The sequence below is a fragment of the Branchiostoma lanceolatum genome, chromosome 6 (genome assembly GCF_035083965.1).
Source record: "Branchiostoma lanceolatum isolate klBraLanc5 chromosome 6, klBraLanc5.hap2, whole genome shotgun sequence".
In the NCBI taxonomy this organism is placed as follows: Eukaryota; Metazoa; Chordata; class Leptocardii; order Amphioxiformes; family Branchiostomatidae; genus Branchiostoma; species Branchiostoma lanceolatum.
The window spans coordinates 5,829,808-5,847,043 of NC_089727.1; the positions used below are offsets into that span (position 1 = coordinate 5,829,808).

The 17,236-nt window shown below is 44.0% G+C and overlaps 1 protein-coding gene across 1 annotated transcript; it reads right to left on the reverse strand.

Moving 5' to 3' along the window:
* Positions 1–67: 67 nt before the first annotated feature.
* On the reverse strand, positions 68–16,992 carry LOC136437211 (sucrase-isomaltase, intestinal-like). Its single transcript, XM_066431692.1, has 24 exons — positions 16,713–16,992; positions 14,322–14,722; positions 13,847–13,992; positions 12,966–13,137; positions 12,312–12,447; positions 11,939–12,051; positions 11,374–11,499; positions 10,932–11,063; positions 7,313–7,420; positions 7,085–7,156; positions 6,617–6,742; positions 6,228–6,330; positions 5,859–6,045; positions 5,313–5,509; positions 5,123–5,157; positions 4,781–4,900; positions 4,302–4,450; positions 4,054–4,138; positions 3,885–3,941; positions 3,308–3,438; positions 3,062–3,150; positions 2,827–2,876; positions 2,524–2,673; positions 68–824 (listed from the first exon to the last, which is right to left on the reverse strand). The coding sequence occupies exons 2-24, from the start codon at positions 14,667–14,669 to the stop codon at positions 678–680; spliced, it is 2,979 nt and encodes a 992-aa protein (XP_066287789.1). The 5' UTR covers positions 14,670–14,722; positions 16,713–16,992; the 3' UTR covers positions 68–677.
* Between the last annotated feature and the right edge of the window lie 244 nt (positions 16,993–17,236).

Sequence of the window (17,236 nt, forward strand, 5' to 3'; positions counted from 1 at the left end):
GAAATGAACGTCACCTAGGTTTCATATACTTATAGTGCCGTGATTATACACAAAAGAGTCCATGGAATGCGACATTTGTTCAATTTGTTATGCTTACATTTATTAACATTTACGACATTCAAAAACATTTGAAAACATTACAGAAGATAGATGCAAGAAGCAACATCAAACAAGGTAAATTTTACAACCTCAAAAGCATGAAAATTAACAACTGTAGAAAGAGATACTTGCCTACTGTTGACATTTGACCAAAAAGTATGTGATAAACATCGCAAAACTTGACATTTCTCTTTTTCAAGCTTTTCAAGGCTAACATTGATTGACACGTGTAGACAAGAAGCATGTCAATGCATTTGTTAAAATCGCTGTTAGCAGTTAAAGCATCTTGCAGGGAACTACAGTCTTTTTGCTATTTTCAATGCCGGCAACGTAAAATTAACATCAATGCGGCATAAATCATCATTTTAATTCGTCGTAACAAATCAATTTGCTTCAGCTCCGAAAGATCCACACCACAACGTAGATTATAAGTAACTCCTACTCTACAGGCAGTCAACTCACTTTAAAAGCGTATTCAAACAGAACGTGCTACAGTTGATGTTGTCGTCCTATCCTTTCTAACATGTATTATTTGTATCTCTTAATTTTCGCGGTAACGACATCATCGTATGACGCATTCACGTCAGTAAAGCATAGAGTATAGCGAAAACGAACAGCAGCGGCCATCTTGCGGGTAGATGGTGTACTGCAGCTGACGTAGTCTGGCTCCACCTAATCTCGTGGTTGACGGCCAAGTCCAGATCCATGCTGGTGATGTGAAGCACCTATAAAGCGGAAAACGTTTTAACACTTTTAGTCTGCTGGTAGGAGTATCCTCACCACATAGCTTTAAGCAACGCTTGCAGTCAGGTGTTCAGAAAATCTGGTGTGTTACGCCGAAGGGCGGCTAACGTTATATAGTATGTAGATACAAATGGGTATCTGAGTAAGCAGATACAGTCCTTTCGAGTTTTTAAAAAGTCAACCAGACATCATCTGAGGCCTGATACATCTCCAGGACGATCTTGCATTCAAAAGATAAATGACATACGTGTGAAGTAGTTTTATTATGCTCCTCACGTTTTCCTCATTGTTAAAGTATCTTCGACATCAACACCAGATCTTCAGCGACTGAAATTTAAAGTTACGTCAGAGTGCCAGCTTTAAGATTTATCTAGCCATATGGAGGAAACTTTGTTCTCGTGAAGTTCGATTGAGTTCTTCAAGTTCTCATTATGTGTGCCTACATGTAACGTTGGGTAACATAAATTCGTGGGGTACTTAAATTCGGGATTTTTCGAAAACGGGGTATTTAGGGATATGTGCTAGATGCAACATCAGTAATACCGCTAGAAATGCGAACTTGACAGACTAACGTATTCAGAACACTGTCTGAAAAGCTTCGATAACCATGCATTAGAAGGCGACGAGGACAACAACTCTCCGTCCTTTATTGGAACAGTCTGAGGGCTTTGTGGGAGAATCACACTACATCGTTGTCGGCTGGTTTATAAGACAAATGTCACATCCGCTTCCTGCTAAACACAATCATTTACAAGACAACTTATTTTCTTAAAATTGCTGACCTGCAATTGGACTCTAAGTGTGATCAATCATCAAAACCCCTCTTTGTTGCTACAACCTACGGCACGTGTATTTTCCCACCGCCATATCATTACCCAGAATCCTGTTGTCAAGCAGACGACAAAGGTTTGTGAGGAACACTTTTTTGTCTAAATGTTGCGTGTGATTGTGGACTGAGGACGATATTTTCCTCAAAGTTTGCTCCTAACACAACAAGGAATACATGGACATAGTAGTATTATCAATGCTACGGCATCCGGCTAACTTGCCATGAATAATGTACACGTTGCCATGACGGTGGATGTCGACTTTGACGTTCTATAGCTACCGACTCAACACACGGGTTGTTCCCGTAGGCCTGATGTGTGCGGTACGGCCGTTCTTTCGTGTATTTTTTTACTTGGACACGTCTATATCCATAGCACTCTCCTCAAGCCAAGGATGGAACGAATAGCTGCTGTATAAAATGTAATTAGCGGTAAGATATTCAAGACGAATCTTCTCTCCCGAATTAATGTTCACCCCTGTCCGACAGCACCGTCATTGTGTGTGCGGCGGATGGTAGTTTCAAGTTTAAATATTATGGTGTCAGCACGACTAGAGACAACATCTACCATATATATGATTAGTGCAAAGATAGTACATGATGCTGACAGAATAATAGAAAAAAAGGATGGTTTATTGTTCTGCTAGATTGATTTCAGTCAATCATTATCGGAAAAATCCCGAATTTATGTTACCCAACGTTACCTATCTTGTGATCTACCTAGCCCCTAGACCTTCTGGTCGTTGAAGGGACAAGATAGACATACATAGAGAGATAGGTTTATCTATGGATCTATTGATTGTAATGATTATATCACGCATTATGCATAGGTACTGGTTGATAATAAAACCCACCTTGTTCCGATACGTGTACCTAGAGGTGGTCACACCGTCCAGCTGTACCTCCCCCACCGTGCTCTTCAGTCCGAACACCTTCACACTGCCGATCGTGGCCGTGCTGTCGGGCTGGTAACCTTTGTGTGTGACAACCGTGGTAACACCGCCCTACAGAATAACACATTTGGAAAAAAAAGGAACATGGACCAATGAAACACAAACAGATGATACGTCAAAGGAGATTCGTTTGAATGAAACCTTTTAGGATGAAGAGCTAATTTGGATTTTTAGAAGAAAGAAAGAAATGTATTATCATCTTACTGTGTTGGCTCTTAACTCCAGCAGCAGGTAATCCCCACTTTCAATGGTGTCTGTAGAAAAGAAGAAAGATGACATTGAGGAAACATTTATGTCATATTTCTTATTCAGTAAATTACGGAATATTTGCAATTGCAGCTAATACATAACTATGAAATAGATTTATTAGTTTCAAGAGAAGTAGATTAGAAAATGGATAAAGAATATAAAGACAAGGGAAATTGGACGGCAGACTAACCGGCACTTTCTCCGTCGTCCCAGAACAATCGACCTTCTGCTACCTCGTCATCATTCAGAACAACCAACATCTCAAACTTGTTCTGTCGGCTGATAATCAACAACTCATGTTAAAAGGTATTCAAAAATAGTGTGCTACATGCATTCCGTTGTTTTCTGCTCATTGAACCATTACAGTGACATAGTTGTGTGTTGCTCTTCTTTATTTCTAAAGCAAAAAGCCACAGTATAATGGTCTTCTACTTGCCTTGCTTGTGTGTTGGTTGCGGGCTCCTGTGTTGGGATGATGTACCCGCCCCGCACGTGGAGCGGGATACAGTTCATATCACACGGGATCGTCATGTTACTGCCGCGGCTGGAGGAACGGACTTCACCACCCTACAGGAAATAGCGAAAATGTGTGTCCATACTAGTGTGGTTACAAGACTGCATCAACAGTGAAAGTTTATTTGCAAGTTCATGCCCGAAGGCTAATTGCAAGTACATGGTAGATACGTAGGAGACATACATATGGACTAGTGATTGACATTATTTCAACAAGCTAGACTACTCCGTTGAAATACTAGTGTTGCATGGGTTTGGCTTGTTTGTTTTTCTAAATAGAGGAAGACGAAAAGCCTCGCCTTTTCCATAATGTGTGGGTTCTGTGATTTTAGACATTGTAAACTGTGTACACCAATCCATAAAGACAAAATAAGATTATGAGATACATGTATCTATTTGCATAAATTACGCTTTAAAAGTTTAATCCCTAATCTCGACATGGTTTGGTAGGAGAGAGATTGTAGTCAAAAGGTATCTTTCCTTTCATGTGTTCAGCTTACCGTGTAGTAGTCGAACCATCTGGCATCAGGCATGTACGCAGTCACACTGGTCGCACCCTGGTGAGCATCAAGAACGAGACATGTTTAGATCATCGATCTGAAGAATGAGAAAACAAAAATAAACTGTCCAATTGTAGGCCTATAGGAAATGTGGTTTCTCTCTACGAACCTGATCCAATACAGGTGAGATGAGGAGAGCTGGGCCCCACAAGAACTGTCTGTCAACCGTCCAGGCGTTCCTATCCGTGCGGAACCTTTGCGAAGGAAAACATACACCAATCATCACAACATTGGGTTTCAAAAAGAGGATTTAAAGTAATGGTAAAAAGAACAAAATCGATCAATATAGAAAAATATAGGTAATTATTTTTCAAAGATTCTTGATTTTCTTATTAGATCTAAGGCAAAATAACCTACTCGTGCAAGAGCGGCCGTACAACAGTGGACCCTTTTGTGTGCGCCTCGTAGAACAGCGTGTAGAGGTAGGGCAGCAGGCGGTAGCGGGTCAGCAGCACCGCCCGGGAAGCCTCGGCAAACTCCGGACCCCAGGCGGACGGATCTTGTTCCTACAAATGCAAAAAGTAAAGTATTTGTCGTTGTTTTATTACGTGGACACTATCTCGTCGATGCTGTTTCTACTATTGTGAATACTAACCTGCGGTGTATTATACCGATAATTCTTGAATCTTGGGTCGCATGTTAGTATCTTGCACCTCAAAATCTACCCTATCATGCTTTGTGGGGAGCAGGGGCATTGGCCGATCCATAACAATTGCACGATTATCGACAGAGCCCCGGGCGTATTACTGCTGAAAATGTCAATTTTCAGTAGAGCTCGACGTATTTCGTGCTGTGTGACAAGGGCATATAGACGTGATCCAGGTTTCTGTACTCACTGCTATGACGTCCTTCTGGTTATGGTTGCGGCTGTAGGGGTAAAACGCACCAAGCTGCATCCACCGCCAACACATCTCACGGTCAGGCTCGCCCCAGAACCCACAGATGTCTGCACCAATCTGACAAGGACATACAGAAAAAGATGCATTCTAATCTTCATCAAACCTCGCAAGGTCTTCAGAAATATTTTCATTGGTATAGACCTTGTGAATTATCTAAAAGAGCAGAGTGTCCGTGCACTGGAAGTACCAGTCTTTCAATCTACAGCAATGCTCTTGATTGTACTACATGTATAGAGAAACAAACACGTGCCAACATGATGAAAAATTGATACTACTCACATACGGAATACCAAAGAGGTTGAACTCCAGCATCCCTGTGGATAAAAAAGGTAACACTTCATTGTCAAGGGAACAGATATAGCAAGGCTGAATGTGTTCAAAATTCCACTTTGTTTTCGTTAAAGGTTTATTAGGTTTTGAAGGGTCATTCTTTGGCAAATGCTAGTGGGGTAATGAGGAGTAACAGTACCGATGATTGACTTATGGAGGTGGTCCCACTTGCTGGTGTTGTCGCCCAGCCAGTGCCCTCCGCTCTTCCCGCTGCCGGGGAACGTGGACCTGGTCACAACGATGCTGCGCTTCCCTGTCGCTACTCGCGCACTCCTACAAACAGATATAGCAACAGTAGCCTGTGTTACAACATCTCTGGCTGATTGGGACTTGGGACTCCTTACAAGAGTCTGTGGCCGTTCACCTCTAACTCGAGAGAACCATTCCCATTCACAGAGCTACCGATAGGAGCTCAGGATTCTTTATCACTATGACAATCAGTCCAACAGAAGGTCAAGATTTTCTGTGACTAAGGAAACCAGTCATCACCGCACTGTTTCATAAGGCAGTACTCAGCCTGACAGTAACTTCTTAAATAAACGGATTACGATGTTCTAAACAATAAGAGGACTTAGACTTGGAGGTATTGGCTATCAAGCTTTGAGGGACCCGATAAGTGAAGGTCTGTCTAGAGCAATGGCGCCCATGACTTCACAGTCATCACAATTCAAAAGATGCAGATAACTAGATCGAGACTATATCGTCAGGGGCTAGAGCTTCAATCTTGTTCTGAGGTACTTGCCTGAGTGTGGTAGGTGTTTGACTCCAGCCGTACAGGTTGTGCACATCGTAGTGTCTGTAAGTAGTGCCGTCAGTCCCCTCCTGATGTGCGTCCATACAGATGGTCTTACTGTACAGGTCTCCCATTATCCCTACGGATTTCAGGTCAAACAAAAATCCTCGATAACTGTAAAATTTTCACAGCCAATAGACGTGTTAAGGTTGGGTTAGCAAATTGAGATATAAAAAGGCAAAAAAGATATTCTCGAGAGATATTCTGTTTTGCATCTTCATACTTATCAGAGTCAAGCAAACTCCCAATATGACAGCTTACAGGGCTTGTAGTCTGGGTTGTTCCATCGGTTGTTCTCACACCTCCCGGAGTTGGTCATAGGGTCGTAGTTTCCGTGAATGAAGTTAGCGGGTTCGTTCATGTCCTGGACAAAAAAGGAAAAGGAAAAAAATGAAAAAAAGCAACAGAAAACACAAACATTCGCGTTTGTAGAAAAAATGTGCACAGCATACACGTTCATAATCTACGTCGATTGCTCCTAAAGTAACCATACATCGTCGACATAAATGTTTTACCGGATGTTGTGTGGTTTTCGAACTAGTATGTGACGCTGATGTCGGGTATCTTTGATCCAACACTACCACGGTTAGACTACATGTGCGGGCGTTTTTCTGTAACGTAGTTTTGAAGTACTGTTTGAGATAACATACGATCCATATCCCGTCGAATCTGATGCCGTCTGTCGGGTTGTTGTGGAAGTCAATGATCTGTTCGTGCCACCAGTCGTGAGTGGACGTCTTCAGGAAGTCCGGAAAACCAACCAGCGAACGGTAATTCTGTATGAGACGTGTGTGATAAGACATCGGTTATAGATGGCACCCTGTGCCATTAGCTGTTGCACACACATTACTCTATGATAAATAGTTTACCCTTCTTCCTAATACCCATGGTAGAACCAATAGAGAATTGGTAGCCGTTTTGGGCTACTTAAGTGCGCCACTACTACGTTGACCTTTAGACCAAACATTTATTGAAACCAACGCATATCGAAACCATCACTTTCCTAAACCTCTTCATTCCAAAAATGCATGAATGGCAACATGCAACTGATTATTGCACTCTCGTTTGACAAAAAAGAATGTTGTGATTTCATGCAAATGCAAGGAAATCATTCCCACCTCCACCTGAAAGTCCCATGAAGCATTCTCCATTTTTCCGGGTAGAAACTCGTCCGCATACTCCGGCCACACCTGACGAATACCATATAACAGAAGTATTATTATTGACCACAAAATTTATGATCTACAGTATTCCTGTAATTGATTAAAAATGTTTTTGTTTTTAATCTAATTACTCGTTGAATTAATTTCATTCACTGATTATATGGTTCTAATCTTCTAACTGACCTTTCCGTAAGCCGGTCCAGCCTGGTTCTCGTCTTTAATCCATATGTCCATCTGAACGCCCCTGTCCCAGGCTGGGTAGTCAGTCTCGTTCTTACTGATAGCGGGGTCCTAAAACATGTCAGAAAACCATGTCACTGTGCATTCTTTATCCGCCAGGAACTAAGACTAATTTGTGCTAGACGAAATGGAGCCAATTTTTACATAGGGGAATCTTTGCGGATTCTGGTCAACCACACACATTGAAGCTCATTTCACAATTACTATATATTCAAAATTGCTACTGCAAGAATGACAAGTGATGGTAGAGATATGAATGAAAGTATGCTGCAACGTTAGATCATTGATTGCTGTCTCGAGCTTGTTCTACAAAACGTGTCAAATATAATTCTTTAGTCAAGCCGCCTACGGCGGCGGAGCTTCCATGTAAGACATCACGAAATCGCCGGCGAATGCACCCAGATACACGGCGACATGACGACCTGCGTGCCGATTACCGGCGCTTCGAACGTCCCTTGCTCGCACGTAAATGTTGCCCGACGTGTGTGGGTCAACATCACGAAATCGCGGGCAAATACACCCAGACACACGGCGACATGCCGGCCTGCGTGACGATTACCGGCGCTACGAACGTCCCTTGCTCGCACGTAAATGTTGCCCGACGTGTGTGGGTCGACTTCTTCTTCGGGGCAGACGGAGCTCTCTTCCGCCTAAGTCGAATTTGGCACCCGGTGGTAGAGGAGGTCGCTATTCTTAGACGAGAGAAGGAATAGGCAGCGCTACTCTAAGGCTTGTGGTATAAGTGGTACATGGGGGTATAGGTGGTTTTCATACTGAGACGAGCGAAGGAATTGGCAGAGCTTCACTAAGGCTTGTGGTATAAGTGGTACACGGTGGTAGAGGTGGTTTTCATACTGAGACGAGCGAAGGAATTGGCAGAGCTTCACTAAGGCTTGTGGTATAAGTGGTACACGGTGGTATAGGTGGTTTTCATAATATACCACCGTGTACCACTTATGGCTTGTGGTATAAGTGGTACACGGTGGTATAGGTGGTTTTCCTACTGAGACGAGCGAAGGAATAGGCAACGCTACTCTAAGGCTTGTGGTATAAGTGGTACACGGTGGTATAGGTGGTTTTCATACTTAGACGAGTGAAGGAATAGGCAGCGCTACTCTAAGGCTTGTGGTATAAGTGGTACACGGTGGTATAGGTGGTTTTCATCATATACCACCGTGTGCCACTTATGGCTTGTGGTATAAGTGGTACACGGTGGTATAGGTGGTTTTCCTACTGAGACGAGCGAAGGAATAGGCAACGCTACTCTAAGGCTTGTGGTATAAGTGGTACACGGTGGTATAGGTGGTTTTCATACTTAGACGAGTGAAGGAATAGGCAGCGCTACTCTAAGGCTTGTGGTATAAGTGGTACACGGTGGTATAGGTGGTTTTCATCATATACCACCGTGTACCACTTATGGCTTGTGGTATAAGTGGTACACGGTGGTATAGCTGTTTCATACTTAGACGAGTGAAGGAATAGGCAGCGCTACTCTAAGGCTTGTGGTATAAGTGGTACACGGTGGTATAGGTGGTTTTCATACTTAGACGAGTGAAGGAATAGGCAGCGCTACTCTAAGGCTTGTGGTATAAGTGGTACACGGTGGTATAGGTGGTTTTCATCATATACCACCGTGTACCACTTATGGCTTGTGGTATAAGTGGTACACGGTGGTATAGGTGTTTCATACTTAGACGAGTGAAGGAATAGACAGCGCTACTCTAAGGCTTGTGGTATAAGTGGTACACGGTGGTATAGGTGGTTTTCATCATATACCACCGTGTACCACTTATGGCTTGTGGTATAAGTGGTACACGGTGGTATAGGTGTTTCATACTTAGACGAGTGAAGGAATAGGCAGCGCTACTCTAAGGCTTGTGGTATAAGTGGTACACGGTGGTATAGGTGGTTTTCATACTTAGACGAGTGAAGGAATAGGCAGCGCTACTCTAAGGCTTGTGGTATAAGTGGTACACGGTGGTATAGCTGTTTCATACTTAGACGAGTGAAGGAATAGGCAGCGCTACTCTAAGGCTTGTGGTATAAGTGGTACACGGTGGTATAGGTGGTTTTCATACTTAGACGAGTGAAGGAATAGGCAGCGCTACTCTAAGGCTTGTGGTATAAGTGGTACACGGTGGTATAGGTGTTTCATACTTAGACGAGTGACGGCATAAGTATCTCTACTCTAAGGCTTGTGGTATAAGTGGTACACGGTGGTATAGGTGGTTTTCATCATATACCACCGTGTACCACTTATGGCTTGTGGTATAAGTGGTACACGGTGGTATAGGTGTTTCATACTTAGACGAGTGAAGGAATAGGCAGCGCTACTCTAAGGCTTGTGGTATAAGTGGTACACGGTGGTATATGTGGTTTTCATCATATACAACCGTGTACCACTTATGGCTTGTGGTATAAGTGGTACACGGTGGTAGATGTGGCTTTTATACGGAGACGAGCTACGGAATAGGCAGCGCTACTCTAAGGCTTGTGGTATAAGTGGTACACGGTGGTATAGGTGGTTTTCATACTGAGACGAGCGAAGGGATAGGCATCGCTACTCTAAGGCTTGTGGTATAAGTGTTACACGGTGGTATAGGTGGTTTTCATCATATACCACCGTGTACCACTTATACCACAAGCTTTAGAGTAGCGCTGCCTATTCCTTCACTCGTCTAAGTATGAAACACCTATACCACCGTGTACCACTTATACCACAAGCCATAAGTGGGACACGGTGGTATATGATGAAAACCACCTATACCACCGTGTACCACTTATACCACAAGCCTTAGAGTAGCGCTGTCTATTCCTTCACTCGTCTAAGTATGAAAACCACCTATACCACCGTGTACCACTTATACCACAAGCCATAAGTGGTACACGGTGGTATGTGAGGAAAACCACCTATACCACCGTGTACCACTTATACCACAAGCCTTAGAGTAGCGCTGCCTATTCCTTCACTCGTCTAAGTATAAAAACCACCTATACCACCGTGTACCACTTATACCACAAGCCTTAGTGAAGCTCTGCCAATTCCTTCGCTCGTCTTAGTATGAAAACCACCTCTACCACCGTGTACCACTTATACCACAAGCCTTAGAGTAGCGCTGCCTATTCCGTAGCTCGTCTAAGAATAGTGACCTCCTCTACCACCGGGTGCCAAATTCGACTTAGGCGGAAGAGAGCTCCGTCTGCCCCGAAGAAGAAGTCGACCCACACAAGTCGGGCAACATTTACGTGCGAGCAAGGGACGTTCGTAGCGCCGGTAATCGTCACGCAGGCCGGCGTGTCGCCGTGTGTCTGGGTGTATTCGCCCGCGATTTCGTGATGTTGACCCACACACGTCGGGCAACATTTACGTGCGAGCAAGGGACGTTCGAAGCGCCGGTAATCGGCACGCAGGTCGTCATGTCGCCGTGTATCTGGGTGCATTCGCCGGCGATTTCGTGATGTCTTACATGGAAGCTCCGCCCATACGGCAACATCGTCATAAGAAGTCGTTTAAAATAATCCATTGATACATACTATGGTGTTTATGGAAGCATCATCTTACCAGAATGATGATGGTTTTCATGCCCTCATCCTGCAGCTGTCTGAAGTAGGCTGGCAGGCCGTGAAAGTTGGTGTGGTCAAGAGTGAAGTCCAGCTGACGCTCCATGTAGTCTATATCAGCGTACTGTACATCCTACCATGGAAAATATCATAGCTGAACATCAAATGTGGGGACAAGAAATTCTACCTGTCACATATACAAGAGATGGTTATGAGCTCTGAAACAGTCATAGACAGAACTGTGGTGCTAATCTATAACAAATGGCAGTCAAGTTTAGTCTTGTTGGTATCTTTTTTTTACGTCTAAGTAGAACTTATTAACATAGGGAGGTACATGTTTCAAAACTATCTATTTGCTGAGATTGCAAAAGCGCACGTAAACTCTATTTTCAGATGCCACAGAGCATCCACAAAAACACGTTATAACAGTTACTTTAGCATACCTGTGGAATGTTGTAGTTCCGCATGCCGTCCACGACATCTTGGATGTGCTGGAGGTTCTTGTAACCATAGCGACAGAGCTGGAAGCCTAGAGACCAATATGGCGGCATGAAGGGCCGCCCAATCGCCTGAAAACAATATAGAGTATTTCATTCTTTCTCTCTCTCATTCTTTCACTGGACAATTAATTACTGTACTGGTATCAACCTGAACTGAATTGTGAAAATAGATACAAGAATGTTGTCAGTGCCGCAGCTGTTCCTTTTTTCACATGCGTTTTGTTATCAATGTGCCTCTACGCTTGTGTCCTTGTGTGATCGTAGTTGTTTGAATAACCCGTCAGTAGATTGGCAGCAACTGAGTGGACCGATGGTGTCACCACGAATTCGAAGGTCAGACTCTCACCACAAAGGTCAAACTTGCGGGAGTGACAGGAAGTAGAGTTCAGCGCTAGTAGAAGGATTCTTTTATCAGACATGACAGACATTCCAGGTCATAGGGTCAGTGGAAGAGACTACTGATTCACGGTGAGGTAAGGTTCATTTGTTTTGCTTTGCCATGTGTTACCTGAGTATATTGCTGTACCACCTCCTCTGGGCTGGGCCCCAGGAACATGTAGAAGTCCAGCACGCCCCCGATAGTGCGAAACGTCAGGGCGGGCCTGGGTTGGAATGTTACGTCTAAGGAAAACATTGAGAGGAACTTTCATAAACTTTTCTCGTCTGTTTCATCTATAGCTAGCTCCGATGAAATGTTGACAATTATATCTGATGATACGTTTTTTTCTGTATTATTGAAAACAAACCCTCACACATAAAAAAATAGAGAAATACAATATTGCATAGTCACAAGTTGATGAAAAGGAGCGGACATAGAGTAAGGACGGCACACAGAATGATTATTGAAGGTGCAGCCCGGGAAAAGGCCAATGTGGTACCACCTTGCGGATTGCTGTTGAGTAGCAGCACGCCATGGGCGTTCCCGTTCTCCTCCATAGCCATATAGAAGGGATGCACCCCGTAGTTGTTCCGCTCCACGTCGTACGTCGTGCCGTCAGAGGCAGTCTCTTGAACTGGCTGTCAAAGGAAGAGACAATCTAGAAATTTGAACTCGGCTCGACAGTTTTAAGCACCTGGTTAAACAAATGAACGCGTCAATGAAAATGCAAAATAATGTTGAAAACAAAATATGTTATATTATATACTAGTATTATGTTTCCAAATATACATGGCACATGAGGCCTTTGATAGACTCCTTGCGTGTTAGCCTGCTTTCTCTTGTAAAACCTGTATTGAAGGCCAGGGATATACATGTATTTGACTAGCATGTGTCCATCATTTGGTACGACATGACCTCAATACGATATGATCACCCAGTAGGGACTGGACCGCTGCCTCCCACTTACTACCCTGTGAACCAGGCCTTTCAGCCGGTTCCTCCGGCCGCCCAAAGCTCTAGCTCTAAGCCCGACGATACAAATAAGCGCAACGGGGGAATTCTAGCCCGAGTTTAGACCGGCCCTTACTTTCTCGGGCCGCCGAAGGGACTCGCTAGCGGCCCGGTCCTAGACTGGTTTCCCAGGGTACCCACTCACCGGTCCTGGTGACTCGTCCCGGGTTAACATGCCCCACGTGCGCCAGTCCAGGTCGTGGCGGAACGTGGCGTGCTCGTTCTCTCCGAACCCGTACACGTACCGGGACGGCAGCTTGGTGGTGATCTGGAGGAACTGGTCTGCAAAGGTGAAGCCACCGAGGGAAGAATCCCAGCTGAAAGGAAAAGATGAACATCTAGATTTGTGAACAACCATGGCCTGGACATCTAGATTCGTTGACAACCATGGCCTGGACATCTTGATTCGTTGACAACCATGGCCTGGACATCTAGATTCGTTGACAACCATGGCCTGGACATCTAGATTCGTTGACAACCATGGCCTGGACATCTAGATTCGTTGACAACCATGACCTGGACGCTGAGACAAAAACATGGAAGGGCATCCCGGTTGGTTGCATTCGTCTTTCAGAAAAGACTTCAAATAGGGGTCCTGAGATCCGGCCAGAAGGTGCCGGCATGCCACGATAACATTAAAATGCAGTACAGTAGATGGGTACACAATGTACATACTGGCTGTACTTAACCTTAAGATCAATATAAGGTCTTTGAAGGGAGTGCGTCACTTAACTAGCATGCAACGACGACAATTTCTACAATAAATTTCAAGGTCCCGGGAGAAAAGAAGAATTCATCATGTAAAGTATTCCACTTTTTTGGTTGGTTACTTGAGGGTCTGGGTGGGGGGTCCCGACAACGTTTTATGCTAAATTCAGAATAACCCCTTACGTATTACGCTAAAATCGAGGAAGGCGATTACGCAAAATTTGGTTACCTTGAAATTATGTGCCTAAGATGGCTTTCCCTACAAATTACTGGAAATAAAATTAGACTTACGGAAAAGATCATGCAGGCCTTACTTACATGACGGTGTCGGTGTCCCGCCGGGTTACTTTGATGGAAAAGAGTCCGTAGTCCGGAATTCCGACCTCATACTCTGGAGACGCTGCAGTTTCCGGACCGGGCATGTCCATGGGAACCTCGTACCGAGGGTTGCTCTGGTCATAAAACTGAGGAAAGAAAAACGATCCAGAAATGATCTTCAGCTGACAAGTTATTTAGTGATGCGTTGAACTCAACATATTGATCTAAATCTGTGCCTTGATTGGTTAATTTGTGTCCACTTTGTTCGTTTGTTTGTTCGTTTGCTTGTTTGTATAGTTGTTGACGATCTTGCGAAAGTCGCTATACTTCTGTTGTGTCATTAAAGATCATAATGTAAATTATCACTTTAAAGATAAGAAGCAAGGCAAATAGTCTGTCGGTAGGCTGATTTTTTGTGTGTTTCTTCAATCACATGTATACTTAGAAATGACGCTTAACAATGGCGTTATGTCACCTTAAAACGCAGCCTGTTGTTAGTTTGGTGCTCCACATCCAGCGTGACTGTCTGAACCGGTGTGCTAAACGCGCAGCTTTGTCCCGTCCTCCACCGCAGCTGCACCCGGTACCCGTGAACCGTCCTGGTCTTGGACGTTACCTCGTACCCGTAGTCTGCAGGGTAGTGGCAGATGGGCACCCTTGGGTGAGTTGTATCGTTGGCCCAGGTGCAGCCGCGCTGTGAGACACATGCGGTCTGGAGCGGTACTGCACCCTTCTCAGGGTAACAGTTGATGCGGTCGTCCGGAGCCTGAGGCATCACGTGACCCAGGAAGAGGAGGAAGAGTGCTGCCGTCAGCAGAATCATGGCGGACGACAGTCTCAAGAAACGTCCGTTTACAAGAGGATGGTGTTGAACTTCTGCAATAACAAAAGTGCAGTGAAAGTTGAAGTAGATCAATTAAAGGACTTACATAAGTACAACATGTGACAACCGTAGAATTACGACGCTATGCTGTTCACAGTTTTGCTCACTTGACGCCATCAATTCTAAAAATCATATCGTGTTTTCTTTTAGTGGAACCAAGTCTTATGGTCACAGTGAACATTCTCCGATATTAGTGTACCCCTAACCCTGCAAAGTTGGGCATCCCTCTGGAACCAAACAAACATTCTACCCAGGGACAGATTGGCCCTTAAGTACATTGTCAATCAGCAAGTTAAAAAGTTATATGATTGCTCTAACTTATGTCAACCGAGAAGTGACTCGTGTGAAAATGACTACTACCGGTCTTTTTGTCTGCCAATGCAATTTACACCAACTGTCAGCCGTTTATCATCCTGTTTGTTACAGCCCTGTCGCCATACCAGCTTTGTGTAAGTGTTTATCCAGCTGATATTGTCCCCATGGCCTGCAGTTGACCCCGACCAAAGGGCGCGGGTTCGATTCCCAATGGCCAGTAGTACACACAGCATTGTAGCACACCATATACTACTGGATTTTCAGTTGCGCTCATGACGCGCTGAATTGAATTGTCCCAATATCGGTGACTATGTCACTGTTAGAATGTGACCGGAACACCACCCTTTGCAAGGTACTAATTGTTAAAAGATCCTCAAAACTTGGCTTCAAGTTTTTATAAACTCTTCCATTGAAGACTGTTAAAAAAGATATCCATCGAGTTCTACTCTAGATAAGAAAATAAAGTAGACCGTGCCTTTCAAACAAGTATTAGTAATCAAAAGTGGTCGGTAGTCTTCGTTCTGTGACATAACCAATTCAAATAGCACACAACGTGTGCAATCAACTTGGGTTGCTATTAACATTTATGAACAATTGTTTCCGTTTTTAACAGTGAAACAATGAAAGTTGTAAAGCTTTGATAGGGATTTGAGAAAAATTACGCTGAACAGTAGGCGGATATGGAGTAAAGCACACAACTTATTGGCCAAACACGCACAAACATGACGGTGGGCGTGTGGGGGGCGTAGTCGGTAAGATAAATACAACATGCCATAGTCTCCGAGTTGCGTAGAAACAACATGACTTCATAGGCTGTTCTGGACAATCTGCTTTTTTCCTTCACCATCAAGGAATTACATAAATCACGGATAAAATGGGTAAAGTTTTGGCTTGGGGTTGTCCATATATTAAGACCATATGATGATCACCAAAAAGTGCTAAATGCCAAATTGACATTTGTCTCGTCTGAGAATTGTGCCGGACAAGGCCCTGTAACATTTAAGAATTGGCTCGATTGAGTGGTGAATTCCATTGACAGCTGCGCGTGTTTTAACTTATCAATATGACACTTCCTATCCTATTCGGAAGCTATACTGGCTACGTGTGAACATGCACGTATCAGGTAATAATGGTAAGCCTACAGCTAGTGCTTTCGACAACGCAGCATATTTTCGGCTCTAGATGGGCAGGCTTCCAACGTCCAAGGTCATGGGCTACAAACCCCAGAAATAACACATATGGCGGGTCCTTATATCTAGTGCCAAGGGCTCATTCAGCCCTGTTTCATTCATGGTTGGAGTGCTAGTTCGCCTCTCTTAAGTGTGGTAATCACAGTGTCGTTTTCCCAGTAGCCATGTTTTCCTACGTTTTCGTTTACTGTTTGAGGGCACACACAATGAAGTACCATGTATGTTCTTGCCACTAATTTTACCTCGCCTAGCCTCTTCAGTGCACTGAGTCTCATTCTAGTAATAGTTTACAATAGACTGTAAGTGCTTGACGAAACCTTTGCGACTCTACCCAAACATGTTCCTTGTTGATCTTACAACTGTTTAAAGAGTACGAACTTCGTTGCTGGAAAGAGCCATAGACTGAGTGTTGATCCCAGACCCTGGAATGTTTCGGCGTGCCGAACAACATAACAACTATTCAACATTTAATACTAACCTTACAACGGCTTGATTCTTGGACCATTCGACGTGAGCTGTACTGTTGTACTCAGGTACCAGGCACGGTTTATGACAATAACAGGCAATATAAAGGGGGAACTAAAAGAAAAACCTTGCCCACAAAACAAACACGCCAGTAAGGAACACGCCAATGTAAATTCTGAGGGGGGAGGAATTGGCTAATGAGGCGTGGTGCGCAGAAAAGTCCCGTAATTTGTAAGCATCAGGGAATTGGAACCTAAAACCGTGTGATAGCAACACCCACGTTATATAGAAGTACAAGGCTAATGCGAGGGTCGGTCCATTTAGAATCGTGGGGGAGGGACAATGAGGAACTTCTGTTTTCCCCTTAAGCCATGTAATCTCCCACCGTCATGAGTGTAACACAGTTATCTACAGCTGGACCTTGATTTATCACGTTTGGTAGATTGGTGGTACCAAAGGTTGCAACGAAATGTAAAGTCCATTGACTCCTGGCTGTAAGATGTAAACAGTTACGTCTCGTTCGTGGTAAAAAATATG